The 15,337-nt window shown below is 37.6% G+C and overlaps 1 protein-coding gene across 2 annotated transcripts; it reads left to right on the top strand.

Annotated features, from left to right (window-relative positions):
- Positions 1-908: 908 nt before the first annotated feature.
- Positions 909-13,666, top strand: prc (pericardin). Of its 2 annotated transcripts, none has more exons than XM_070111107.1 (12): positions 909-1,098; positions 1,302-1,438; positions 1,739-1,898; positions 7,874-7,965; positions 8,028-8,131; positions 8,193-8,273; positions 8,336-11,167; positions 11,255-11,601; positions 11,693-11,889; positions 11,945-12,067; positions 12,129-12,241; positions 12,716-13,666. In XM_070111107.1, the coding sequence occupies exons 3-12, from the start codon at positions 1,830-1,832 to the stop codon at positions 13,339-13,341; spliced, it is 4,584 nt and encodes a 1,527-aa protein (XP_069967208.1). In that variant the 5' UTR covers positions 909-1,098; positions 1,302-1,438; positions 1,739-1,829; the 3' UTR covers positions 13,342-13,666. The 2 variants fall into 2 exon arrangements, with proteins under 2 accessions (XP_069967208.1, XP_069967209.1); XM_070111108.1 differs by having other exon boundaries at positions 915-1,098; positions 8,336-11,149.
- The last annotated feature ends 1,671 nt before the right edge of the window (positions 13,667-15,337 follow it).

Genomic DNA, 15,337 nt, shown 5'->3' with positions numbered 1-15,337 from the left:
TTCTAGATGGACTGCAGAACCAATCTTGTGGGAGAACTCAACATTGGCATATACATATGGTATACAGTTATGGTACATTTTACATGGTGAAAATTGCTACTTACAGGGTAGACAAATCGCTATTACCAAAGTGTAAACCTTCAATAAATCGCCCGAGACACTCTGTTATAATTTTTAACAGGAAGCTTTCCCCGTGGATAGAAAATTTGTTGTATTTTAGACTGCATAACTACTATTCCTAAAATCAAACCTTTAAAACAAAATGGAACGGAATGCTGTAAGGATTCAGAAGTTCAGGATACAAAATCAACAGCTCTTAACAGCCCTCTCGAAATCGGGAAAATAAAACTATTTTACAATAATGATAGGGTATTTTCCCAAGACGTAAAGGAAATCGAAAGTGAAAACGTGAACCATTGTTGCTATTATTTTGACTGTTACCTGGAGTTATTCGATCAACAATGGGTTCAAATTCACTTAACTTTCTAAAACTTTTCAGGAGAGGATATTATTTGACTGAATGTATGTTCGTTGTTGTAAACAGAAATGTAAATATGTTTGTATGCACGTACATTTATATAAATATATTTATTGTAGTAATTCTTGTTGCTGTTTATTGCCAAAGCAATTTCATACATCTGTGTTTATCCACAAAATAGGTCAAAAGTCTATGACAATTTCCTGAGCTGTTTGATGAAAACTCCCAGACCACTTGACGCAATGTGTTCAGAAACCAACAGCACAAGTTAATGGCTCAGACATGAAGGAAAAGACATTGAAAGATCAAATAATTGTATTGCCGTTGTAGTCTTCTGGAGTCTGTAGTCGCATGGAGACGCTGGCACCTCACATGCACACTCGGCTCTTGGGGCAACAAACCGGGTGATGAGCTGCGCTTCGCAACTGAAGTAGAGCAGCAACGACTAAAATGATCGATTCACGCGATCTGAAATTTTTTATGGGTTTCGGAAAAATTGTCTATTAGTGACGCTTCTACATACACTCATTCATACATACAGTACGTGCTTGTATGTGTGCAGGGGCATACATTGTTTTGAACGTCAGCTACGCTGTCTATGGTTTAGCGATTCTCAGACGGTGCGTACACATGAGCTGATAGTCCGACATAAATACGCTCACAAGCACACATATAAAACAACACACATACACGAATATAGAAATTGAATTTGTAAGCTTGTGTATGGTGTGTGTTTGCGATCGCATTGAATTTAATGTAAATTTATAAAACTCTACATTATATACTAATTTTTATTATTTGTTGTTATTACTCTTTCACATAGACAATGACAATTTGGAATGAACTCACTCGTCATTTCCAATTGGAGCTCTCCAGTTGTAGGACCATCGGTTTTCGTTGCTGTTATTCGCAATCCAGCGGTGGTCGCGATCGGAAGCCCTGAAATCGGAATTACTTCTTGTAAGGAAAGAGTGATAAAGGTCAAATTAAAACCAAGCATATGTGGAGCACTCAAAGGATATGAGTTTTTAGTGACAGTACCGGAACACGTGTAAAAGCTGTTTTCGTTTTGCGTTTTAAAAAACCGTTTATAAAATAATAAATTATAACGAAAATAACCAAAATATTATAGCCTACATATCCTTTAACAGTGAAAATATGTGATGCAGCTTTATGTGATATGTTTATATTATATTTTTCTATAAGCATATTGAGTTAAAAATAAATTAATTTATATAAATACGTATAAAATTATTTCAGCTCAAAAAAGTGTATATTTTTTCACACCGTAGTGGAGTGCCAAGCAAACACCAAAGAATTTTACAACAGTGTGTGTGCATAAAGGATAACAATGTTGCCCATTCGTTGGGCTTTCGTCGGCATCGCGCTGTTGATTGCAGCTACAAATGGAGCAACCATAGTAAGTGAAACCCACAACAAAACTATTACAATGTGTAAATTAAAAAAAAATCGAAGAATAAACAGCAAAAATTAACACCTCAAATTAACAAATCTGTAAGTGTGCAAGTGGTGATGTGTACGTGACGAATAAATTAAAAAAAGCAAGAAAAACCGTTGACTTCGGTTGTTAATACACTTCACATATATAATAGTTTTTCACATAATCTTGATTTTGAATGGCAGTTTTAAGCTATACTAGTCCGATCTGAACAATTTCTTCGGAGATTATAACGTTACCTTGGACCAAAAACTATGCCAAATTTCGTGAAAATATCTTGTGAAATCAAAAAGTTTTCCATCCAAGAATTTCATTTGGATCGGTCAGTTTGTTTGACAGCTATATAATATAGTAGTTAGATATCGACGATTCCGACAAATGACAAACTTCTTGGCTATAAAAGGACTTGTTCAAAATCTCAGATCGATATTTCGTAAACTGAGGGATTTGTTAGCGTTTATACAAATATGGACGGACATGTCAAAATCGACTCAGCTCGTCAACCTCCTCATTTATATATGATAGTCACCAATGTTTCCTTCTAGGTTTCACAAACTTCGTGACAAACTTAATATATCCGGTTCAGGGTATACAAACGTATGTATCCTCCACGATATCCTGCAGAAAAATTTGTGTCTATTGCGGATATTTATAATAATTAATGTTTATAATAAAAATAAAAATCTGAAGGCTAGAGAGGTCTTGATTGATCATAATGAACGGTGTTTGCTTGTTTAGAAAAATTCCTGTACCCCGGGATGGTAACGTATTACATAACTGAGAAGAATTATCTTTCGGTAATAATTTAATGGTTGAAATGTGTGATACTGAACGAAATGAAGCAATTAACACATTAGTCAGATACTCGTAGAATTCTTTATCTATCTGTAGAAGACCTCAAATAAAAACCTTTACGAAACCTTTTAGTAAACCAAGGTAATCTCTTTTGTAATGAACAATAACAGAATTATATAATTGGAAGTATAATAGATTATATAGAACAGTATAGAATCTAAAAAGTCGGTATTGGCTCTGTTGGACTACGGTTGTTCATTGGTGTAATTAAACACAATGTTGCGTATATCAAAACACAATGTTCATACTCCCAATTGCCTTATAGAGGATTCACATATTTAAATTGATTTAATCGGAGTTTGGAAATCTTTACAAAAGGCCTTTTAAATTTCATTGGAGAAGGATATAGTTTCCTGCCTCCAGGACAGCTATCTATAAAACACAACTATATTCTACTTTCGACTAGCTTTTTTATGATTATCATAACATTCCAAAAAAATTCAGCAGTCTATAATTTTTAACTGTTTTTACTCTCGCAACATGTTGTACAGATGATAATAGTTTTGATCACCTAACTGTTGTTTATATTACCTGAAACTGATTGAAATAGATATGGAGTTAAATGTATATAGTATAAACATTATGAGGATGACGAGACGAGATGAATTTTGAGCAAGTGATAACTTGAGTAAAAATTGATTAGGGAAAAATACATTAGGGAGGGACATCTATTGCTGAAAAATTTGTTTAAAAGTGGGGTTGGCCCCGCCCTCTAATAAGTTTAAGGTACATATATTATAAACTAAATTCGGATTATAATTCTCTACATAATGGTTTTGTTAAAAACTACTAAAAGTGCAATAAATCTATAAATACCATACGTGCGCCAGAGATATTAAACTTTACACCCGATATGGTACCAAATTGCTTTATAGGAGCCGGTGTCAAATTTGGACAATAGGCGTAGCATCGGTCACATTTAGGTGAAAACCCATATTTCGGGATCTGCTTGACAGCTTACAACCAAACTTGGTAGGTCATATTACGCCGACATTCCCACATTACATTTCGAAATGAGACAAAAACCACGCCTACTTCCCATATAACACAATTATAAATTCTATCTGATTCTTTCACTTTCTAGTACACAATTCAAGAACCAATAACTGTATCTGGATAAAAATTTGCAGAAATAGTGCATTTGGAAATTCGGAGAGAATCCTTTTCTGATAATAGTATGTTTGTATGTCCTTAACCCCCATATACCTAATAGAAAGATTTGCCAACTTCGGGCTGACTTTATATCTCTTATCTTAATAAAATTGAGGGAGTGTGGTTTTCTAATAGCCGTGCATCTTGAAAACTTGCTCTAGTGCCTAAGGATTTTCAGACATGAAGATTAATATAATATAAAGTTTTGCCAACACCTATATGTATTTCACCGGCTTTGATCATCAGGATGACGAGAAAAATTGAAATCCGGGTGACTGTGTGTCCGTCCGTCTGTCCGTGCAAGCCATAACTTGCTTACTAAAATTTGAGATATCTTGATGAAACTGTCCACATATGTTCCTTGACACCCAAAGGCTTTATAAGAGCAGGTGAAACCCTATATCTCAGAAACTACTCCATTGATTTACAACAAATATTCCAATTAGACACTGTGAAAATGGGCGAACAACCACGCCCACTTCCCATATAACAAACTTCGAATTCCATCTGATTCTTTCACTTTCACACAGTGTACAAATCAAACATCAATAAAGTTATCAGAATAAAACTTTACTCAAGTAATGTCCTCAAGACATTTCATCTTACGCCAAAAAATCGTCAAAATCGAATTATAACTTTTCAAGGACCAGGAGATCAGTCAATCTGTATTAAATGTTCGGTTACACCCGAACTTAGCCCTTCCTTACTTGTTAAAACATCAAAAATTATATTTCCGTTAATATATACACCCTATGATTTCGCTTTAAGACTGTAAATCATAATACTATTGATTATGCAATCGAAATATTAAGAATCTTATATGCTCACACAAGCATGTATTAAAAAGAATAATAACTTGTTCATTGAGAATCTGTCGAATCATAAAGATTACCGACTACTGATATCAAAGTACAATAAAGACATAATGAGACAAGGTCAGTGCACAGAGTCAAATTAATGTTTCAACATAACGTGAAATGAGATTCATACTTTCGCATACATATTTAATGGTATAGCATAATATTTCGAAACATTAGTTCCGGCGGGATTGTAGATAAGAATAAAACTTGTAGCAAAGTCTATGAAAAGTTGAGAAAGTTACCATATGTAGTACGTGGGTTGCCTTTTATATTTCGGGACTTGGCAACCCTAGTGTTGTAATCTGGCAACTCAAAACTTTATTGTAAAGTTTGACTTTTTTAATGTTATACATACTCAGAACTTTTTGCCATACGGGCGCAATTTGTGTTGTATACAGTAACTTAAAATATTTATCATGGCCAAAAAATGGAATGAAAATGGGAACATTTTCGCGCGATTATTTATTACAACTTTCGACGGTTCTTCGAAATACGTCTATGACATCGTGACAGGTGGTTCAAGATGAGCACTCAAAATATCGATTTGATGAGTCATCCGCTGTATAGTCCTAACTTGGAACCGAACTCAATCAGGGTAGCAGAAGTGCTTCGACAATTGGTTCAAACACATTCAAAAGTTTATAGATTGGATAATATTTTGAAAAACAATAAAGCGATTTTCGATGATTAATATTTGTTTTTGTTCTCTAATCCCGAAATATAAAGGCAACCCTCGGCTGTACTTAGCTTAACAGCTATAATTTTCAAGGCTATTACGAAATCTCGTACCAGATTATTTGCGCTGAGTTTTTATTTATAATAAATTTACAAAATTGCCATCATTTATCTCGAAAGTTTTTAACATTTCTAAATTTTTCGCAAACTCAATATTTGTGGTTAGGAAAGATATTAAAATGAACCGATAAAATTCTTCAAATTTGTCAGAAATAAAACTGATTATAAAGAAGCCGAGAGCACTGAATAAATTAGACTTGAAATACAGAAATATGTATATAATTCAATTAATTACAATATAAAGTCAACCGAATGAACAAAAATCTTTATTTTGACCAAAGGAGACTGGTAGAAAGTTTGCACTGATTTAATCAATTTTTGAAATTAAATTAAAATATACCTCAGAACCATTTCCAACTAATTCCATTGAGACAACTTATAAATTAACTAATATTAATGACATAAGATCAATTGGAAGAACCAAAAACGTATATTTAGTTGCTATTTTACTAAAGAGTATTGATGCAATATATATTTTAAACAGAACTACACAGTTCTCAGGAATTTATGTCAGTTAATTTCATGATTATGATTCAATTATAAAAAGTTGAGTTACTTTGGAACGTGCTTCCCCTTACAAAAAAAATTTTTATTTATAATGTCAAAAAAACTTTTTTTTTGTTTTTCTCATCAATTTTCTGTTTATATTTTCATGATTTTGTATGATTTACAATCTGTTCGTATTCAGTTATCACCGAAATAAGACATTTTCGATGCCTCACATTTAGTATATGGAAACTAGAAAATGTAAGGACCAAAAAATGTGTTTGTGAGGAAATAAAACGCTGTGATATTAAACCTATTAAAGACTGAACATTCTTTCTTTCACTATTACTTATTTCGGGACATATCAGTTTTGTGACATTATTGGAGACTGAGTTAAGAAGTTATGTATTTTCCTTTTCGGCGGTGTAGGAGGTCGTGAAATTATACAATAGGAAACCAAAAAATTAATAGAATTTCGAATGATATTTCAATAAAACCACACTCCCTCAATTTTATTAAGATAACTCACATATTTGCCGGGGTATGCGATATGAAGTCCGCCCGAAGTTGGCTAATCTTTTTATAAGGTATATGGGGGCTAAGGACATGCAGACATACTATTATCAGAAAAGGATTCTGTCCGAAGTTCCATAACACAATATATCTCCCAAATTTACCGTTATTTTTGATAAAACGCTGGGGTCCACATATTCGGTATCTGGGGGCTTGAACAGTTGTAGTCAAAGGCACTATTTGTGCAAAAATTTTTTCCAGATACAGTGATTGGTTCTTGATTTGTATACGGGAAAGTAAAAGAATCAGATTGAATTTATAATTTTGTTATATGGGACGTAGGCGTGGTTTTTGTCTCATTTCGCACTGTAATGTGGGAGTGTCGGTATTTAACGGTATTTATAGATTTATTGCACTTTTAGTAGTTTTTAACAAAACCATTATGTACAGAATGGGCGAGATTATAATCCGAATTTAGTTTATAATATATGTACCTTAAACTTATTAGAGGGCGGGGCCAACCCCACTTTTAAACAAATTTTTCAGCAATAGATGTCCCTCCCTAATGTATTTTTCCTTAATCAGTTTTTACTCAAGTTATCACTTGCTCAAAATTCATCTCGTCTCGTCATCCTCATAATGTTTATACTATATACATTTAACTCCACATTTATTTCAATCAGTTTTAGGTGATATAAACAACAGTTAGGTGATCAAAACTATTATCATCTGTAGCAACATGTTGCGAGAGTATAAAAGCATGTCTGAAAGTATTGGAGGATCGGTGCTTAAATTACGGGTTTCCATCTGTTTTCAGATGTCTAGAAAACATTGCTAAGAAAGGAAAAATTGATATTAGATTTGGTGTTTCATGGGACGAGGTTTGATTTTATGACTAATGGAGAGTTGATTCTACCGATCAAGTGGCTGTTAAATGGTCCAGGTACAAGAAATTTAATTAGGTTGAGTATTCAAAATTGTGTTTTGTGATTTTACACAACAAATCAATATACAAATAAAAAGGATTTCCCCCAATTTGAAAGAAAACGTAAGTAATTTTGGTTGTCACAAAAATGAAATGAAAATAAATACTTGAAAGTAGTGCTACGCACAATTAATAGTTTTACTTCTATCTTGCTTTTTTTATGTCATGTCTTGCATAGCTTTATTACGTATTTAACTATAGCATAAAAGTGAAGTTTTTCATTACATCTCTTAGATATACATGTCAGTATTCGCTAAGTTCTTAAAATACATTTTATGCTTATGTTTCAGGCTTCATTAGATGGAAGCGTGGCAGAATCGAATTATGAGGTTGATAACGATCAACTTGATTTGGATAGATCAAAGCGAAGCGGAAGAGGCTAGTAAGTTTCGTCGCCGAGATGTTAAGTAAAATTACGTAATTCTAATTATATTTTTCTTTAAGTATGCGTGGTCAGACCCAATCACAGTATCTGAATTTCGGAAAACCAGAACAAGATGGAAAAGCAGAAGCAGAGGCTAATGAACACGGATCTAGAACAACAGTTTGTATGAACTCCTAAAAACTTGAATTCAGTTACATAAATAATGAGAAAGTTTACACTTTTAGCTGGAAGCCATGGTATGGGACAAGCGCAGAGTCAATTTTCAATGGGAGATTGCAGTGATTGTCCATCAAGTCCCACCTACGGTAAGTAAACAGCACTACTGGTAAATAAAACCATAGTTTCATAACGCACTTTTTCAATTTAGAATATCCCTCGGGCTCTCCCGATCCGCTCACTTATATTGGTGTTAGTGGTAGGCCAGATGCTTTAAGAAGCATTCCTGGCACTGCAGGTACTGCTGCCATTGGTGGTCCAGGAGCTGCTGGTACATTAAGGCAAGGTGGTGTAACGGCTCCCGGTAGTTTACAGCCTGGTAGCCCTGGAGGACTAGGTGAAAGAGGCTCTGCTGCTGGACCCGGCTCTGGTTACGGTATTGGTATTGCTGGTCAGCCCATTGGACCTGGAGGTGTAAGCGGTATTGGGCGGCAACCTGGCACCGGTTATGGTGTTGGTACTGGTGGTCTACCCGTTGGACCTGGTGGTATCGGACGACAACCTGGTGTTAGTGGTCAACCAACTGGACTTATACCTTCAACGCCGAGCGCAAGTACTGGTATCCAACCAGGTGCGACTTTAAGACCTGGAGCTAGACCCGGAACATCTTATGGACCCAGTACCCTAGGAACTGGTGGAGGACCTCAAGCAGGAGGTATTGTTAGACCAGGTGGACTTCGACCTGGAGCAATTTATGGACAACCAGAGGGCGTGCAGTCAGGTAGTGCTTTGAGGCCAGGTAGTGGATATGGTACTGGATTAATTGGTGGTCCTAGAGCAGAAGTTGTTGGAGTTGGACCTGGTGACAGTAGCGTTGGACAAGCTGGCCTTGGTCGTCAGCAAATTGGTGGTCAAGTTGTACCTGGTGGTGCGTATGCTCCTAGTGGTGGTGTTCAAACTGGTCAACCCGGAACAGGAGTGGTCGGATCAACTGTTGATCAAAGACCAGGAGCACTTGTACAAGGTGGTCCACAAGTAACAGGACAGCCAACTTATACAGGTGTTTCTAGCGGTTTACAACCTGGTCAGACAGGTGGATTATATGGACCACAACCAGGTCATCAACCCGTCCAAACGGGAGGTGTAGTGGGTGGTGGTGCACTGCCTGGTGGTATTTATGGACCTGGTTATACCCCAATTACGGGGTCAAGACCACATGGTGCTGTCAGGCCTGAAGTAGGATACGATGGCGTATATGATACCGGTTATGCGCCAGGAACAGCAGGAGTTCAAACCGGTGGTAGACTTCAACCAAGTGATGTGCAAGCACCAGGAGTAGGTTTTCCCACTGGATCTTATATCTACGGCCCCAGTCCGATTGGTCAAGCACCAGGATCTGGTGAGGGATTGCATATTGGTCAAGCTGGTATCCCTTCTGGAGTAGTAACGAGAGTTCAGCCAACTGGACCAGATGTAAGCACTTATCCAACTGGATCTTATTGGCAGCCTGGAAGTGGAGTATTTGGTACTCCATCTGGACCTAGTGAAGTTTATGCACCAGCTGTCGTTGGAGGTCGTGGAGCCCAGTCTGGTGCAGGATATCAGCCAGGTGTAGGATATCAACAAGGTGCCCAATTACAACCCGGTGCTGGATATCAACCCGGAGCAGGTTTGCAGCCTGGAGCAGGTTTTCAACCCGGTTTAGGTGTACAACCAGGTGCTGGACAACAACCCGGAGCAGGTTTGCAACCTGGAGCAGGTTTTCAACCCGGTGTAGGTGTACAAGCAGGTGCTGGACAACAACCCGGAGCAGGATTACAACCAAGTGTAGGATATCAGCCAGGAGCAAGTTATCAACCAGGGGCTGAACAACAACCCGGAGCAGGGTTACGACCAGGTTTAGGATATCAGCCAGGAGCAAGTTATCAACCAGGGGCTGAACAACAACCCGGAGCAGGGTTACGACCAGGTGTAGGATATCAGCCAGGAGCAAGTTATCAACCAGGGGCTGAACAACAACCCGGAGCAGGGTTACGACCAGTTACAGGATATCAGCCAGGAGCAGGTTTTCAACCCGGTGTAGGTGTACAACCAGGTGCTGGACAACAACCCGGAGCAGGTTTGCAACCTGGAGCAGGTTTTCAACCCGGTGTAGGTGTACAACCAGGTGCTGGACAACAACCCGGAGCAGGTTTGCAACCTGGAGCAGGTTTTCAACCCGGTGTAGGTGTACAACCAGGTGCTCGACAACAACCCGGAGCAGGTTTGCAACCTGGAGCAGGTTTTCAACCCGGTGTAGGTGTACAAGCAGGTGCTGGACAACAACCCGGAGCAGGATTACAACCAAGTGTAGGATATCAGCCAGGAGCAGGTTATCAACCAGGAGCAGGTTATCGACCAGGAGCAGGTTATCAAGCACGGGCTGAACAACAACCCGGAGCAGGATTACGACCAGGATCAGGATATCAACCAGGAGCAGGCTTACAACAAGCTGCAGGATTAGGTTATCAACCGGACCCTGGACTACAACAAGGAGTAGGTTATCAACCTGGTTCTGGATATCAACCAAGTGGAGGAATACAGCCTGGTACGGGCTATCAACCCAGCGGCGGGCTTCAACCAAATGCAGGTTCACAACCCGCAACAGGCTCGCAACTTGGAAGAGATCAACAGGGCGGAAGTTATGGCTCAATATTGAGAGGACCTGATGTTACTCAACCAGGCAGCAGTGTGCAACCTGGTGTAGGTTATAGACCAGGTACTGGCAGTATTTACGGGCCTGGGTACGAACAATCAGGTGGTGCTCAGCCAGGAGGTCCAGGTCTAGCGGGAACATACCCTGCTGATGCTTATGGGCCGGGCACATTACCCGGTAGTGGAACATTTGGACCACTTGGAGGTACAGGAACTGGATCCACTGATGTCGGTAGAGTTGGTGGTGCTGGTGTCCTCCCAGGTAGTGTTTCAGTAGGACCTGGTGCTTTAGTATACCCTGGAGCTGCCGTCCCTGGCGCGGGAGCTTTGGGTGAGTATAAAGAGGAAGGTAAATATTTCATTAAATGTTTATTAAATTTAATTACAAACACTATAATATGAAAAAAATTTAATTGACGGACCTGGCAACTAACAGCAAGTGGTGCAGGAGGAACTGATGATGCATTCTCACAAGCTGAATCCTCAATTAGCGAAGGCCAAGCAGCTGCCAGTGCACAAGGCAAAAAGAATGGCGGTACTGCCAAAACTCAGGTATCAGGAACATATAGTTCCACTGGAACGTTCAGCGCCAGCGCTTCAACTTCTGACAGCGACCGCTCAGCTAATGCCCAAGTGAGTGGAAATAGTGATGGAGCAATGAGTCAGTCTCAAGGACAAGGTGGGGCAGCACAATCGCAAGCGCAGGTTCAAGTCAATTCGAAAAATGGAGGCACTAAAGCATCCTCACAAAGCGGAGGTGTAATCCATCAAAGTCAAAGTGAGGTACGTTGACTATTTAGAAAAATAAAAACTTGTTTGGCATTGATATAATGATAATGTTAACTTTTTCACTCATTTCCTTGTAAACATAAAGGTACAAGCCAACGATAAAGGAGGTTTGGCTGATTCTCAGTCCAGCGGACCTGGGCAAACATCATCCCAGGCTCAAATTGGTTTCCGACCCAATCAAGATGGTAGTGCTCTACCACCAACAACCGGAGGTGGCCAAGCATCTGCTCAATCTGGTAGCCACTCAGGACAGAGTCAATCGCAGATTCAGGGCACATCTAAGTGAGTTACTCTTACAAATACATTTTGTAAATATAGTTCAAATAACTTATTTCAGATTCGGTGTATCATATCACGGTGCAGCCCAATCTGCATCGGGTACTAAAGAGCAAGTTGCAAGTTATCGCGAACAAAATCGTGAATTATTTAACAGCATAAGCCAGTTTGGAAATACTGATGCGTAAGTTTATGCCCTTTCCAGACACACATAACCTAACCAAAGTAAAAACAACTATTTCTAGTGTAACTGATCGTGTAGACACCGTATATAGTGGACCTAGTGGAACAGCATTGACAGCTGAGGGCAACGCTTTACCAGATCTTGAGTTGAAGTCTTCGAAGAGTGTTAAAGAAAGTAGGTTACACAAAAATTTTGACTTCCATATTTTCATTCCGGCACATACACAATGGAGTTTTGACAAAGTATTGATATGCGTCTCTGTACTTATTATAACGAAAAGAATTTAGCACCTTTGTTTAGGGGTTCATGTCAGAAACACACTTTGAGTTTATTAAACCTCTGCAATACACTCGGTTAACAGACATAAAAACTTACACTCATTGTAGTTAACTCAGCACCCATCAAGGTATTGATTTAGGAAGAATTCTGAAATGTTAGTTTTTGAACAGTAATTTGAACCATATATTTAAAAAACTGTAGATATTATTTTAAGAAAAATATTTTTATTGACTGAAGATAGGTCGGACTTTAGTCGTTTGAAAACTATTTTATATTTGAAAAATATGAAGGAATACCAAATAGTTGTTTTTGTCGAATCTCCACACATTCGCATTTATTCCTATTGTATATAAAATCATTTTATTTTAGTCGTGAACGCCAACAAGGTTACGGACGAAGATTCCACTTTAAACGAAGATGAAGAAGAGGAACCTTACGACGAATACGATGATGAAGATGAATACTACAATGAAAATTCGAAGTTGGATAGTCAAACCGGTAACAAACCCGAGTCCCAATCACCATATCGAACCTATACACAAAATTCACCGACACAGAGTCAACAGGCTGCTGTACCCAATTCGCCAGATAAATATCTATTGGTACAAAATCAAAATGGACGTGTGCAGAAATATCCTTTCCGATCGACCACAGAAATGGTACCACGTGGTTTCCGCGGTACCGTTAACGTGGAGAAAAAATTCCACACCAAGGCAGTGAAATCTCAACCCACGGATAATGATCTAGATAGCGCTGAAGAGCAGACACCAACGAAACATCGCACACCGGACAGTTATGTAACGGTGACCAAATCGATTACTGGCAGTATGGATAACACTAAGAATCCACCACAGGAAAATAAGAATTTCCAATCGACTTATTACACCAAGTCATCGACTTGTGGTTACTTCACATTTTCCTGCAACATAGTATACGGTGCAAATGGTCGCAGTAAAATCTGCCGGCCGAAGGCACCAACCAATGGAAAATGTTAGATTTTTACAAAATAATCGATATTTTTTCGTATCAGTAATAACCTAGTTGTTAAAATAAGCTGTAGCCTAACTCGAATGTATTCTTAAATTCCTAACAAAACGTAACATTTAAACTTACTTAAGTCGAATTAATTGTTTACCACACAATTAAAGCATTAAATGGCGCCTTGATCACATGTCTCAAGCTCCAATATCGTAACTAATAGGATGTTTTGCATACTTACTAATTACTATACACTGCCACAGAAAGACCCGATAAACAGAAATGCTAAAATGCTTATTGATAATTTTTTAATAAATGTAATTTTTATTTTTTAACACACAACTCTGGTTTTAATAGTAAGCCCCGGGAGGTAGAATGACAATATCTAGTGAATGATGTATGTCATTATGACAGTACCGCTGATTAGTTCACAAAATCAGAAGTTAATTCATTCGTTAATTTCTTAACGAGTAAAGAATGGCCAAGTTCGGGTGTAACCGAACATTTTATTTTCTCGCAGTTTACATGTATTTAACATAAGGAGGAAAAATTCAACTAGAAGTGTACATAAATAGATTCGTATTAGGGGAATGAGGTTTAGATTCAGACTCGATTAGCGCTAAACCTTATTATACAATATAATAAATATAGTTTAAAACAAGTAAGGAAGGACTAAGTTCGGGTGTAACCAAACATTTTATACTCTTACAACTTGCAAGAATCAAGAAAATTTTATATTAAAAAATGTTGCGAAAGATTTAAACATTCATTACTCGACGAAATCGTAAATACAATAGATTAAAATCAAACTTGGTATTTTATTAAGTTATATAATAGGCCACAGACTCACTTAGTTTTATTACAATATTTCACTTGCGTCAGCTAAAATTGTATTAAAATCATCTTCAAATGAGATATATGGGATATTAACTCCACCGAAGAGGCTTAATTTAATATATTGAGTTGATGCAGAAAACGTCAACCAGAGGATCGGAATTCATAATATTAGGGATATGAGGCTTAGACCAAGGTATAGACCAATTCCATTCTAATTCAGCGCTAAACCATATAGAAAACTTGACCATTGAATCTCTTTAAAATATCATACATTTTGACCGGCTTGAACGGTTTTAATACAGGTGGAAAGGCGGAAAGCATTTTAGGGGGTATATTGGGGAATTTCGACATTGCTGAAGTATACTCGAGAGCATATACTGAAGCAATTTTATATATAAATAATACTCACTGACCGACATATTCGACATAAAACCTGTTAGCATAACGGAAATCATTATAAATAGTATATGGAAAATGGGGGTAGTATTGACCCGGTTTTATCTATTTTTGCCAATACCACATACTATTAATGCCAAGTACTAATACAATGCTCCCTGGGTTTCATTAAGGTACCTCACATACCACATATATATATCTATATGGAGTAGAGTCAGCCGGATGTTCGAAAATTCTTTTTTTATTAAGATAACACACATATTTGCCGTTGTATGCGGTATAAAGTCATACGGAGGTTCGAAAATATTCATATTAAGGGAAGCATTGACCCGATTCAACCCATTTTTGACATTCAGACACATCGGGTTTCCAATAGGGATGATGTGACTTCTAAATGTCGCTTCGATTTTTGTTATGTCATGATCTGTATTTTTTTTCATTGTATTCAGTAATGTTGACCAAATAAATATTGACGAAGATTAAAAAATGTTTGTTTTATTTACAATTATCGGAAACTTTCTAGCCTTAATGTTATATAGTATAAATAAGTAGTAAAGTCAGCCGGATGTTTCAAAATCCTGAATTATTCCAGTTGTATAGGGGTTAGGGTAAGTTTTTACCCGACTTTAATCATTTTAGGCACAAATGTGCATCATTATTAGAAAAGCAAGCTCATTTAATTCTATTTAGATAACTCAGCTGGAAGTTTGAAAATCTTTATTTTCGGGTATTAAGACCGAACTCTTTACAGTAAACATATCTACTTTTTGCGCTATCACA

This window comes from Bactrocera oleae, chromosome 6, assembly GCF_042242935.1.
Source record: "Bactrocera oleae isolate idBacOlea1 chromosome 6, idBacOlea1, whole genome shotgun sequence".
NCBI classification, from domain to species: Eukaryota; Metazoa; Arthropoda; class Insecta; order Diptera; family Tephritidae; genus Bactrocera; species Bactrocera oleae.
This window is presented reverse-complemented; position numbering and strand designations above follow the sequence as displayed.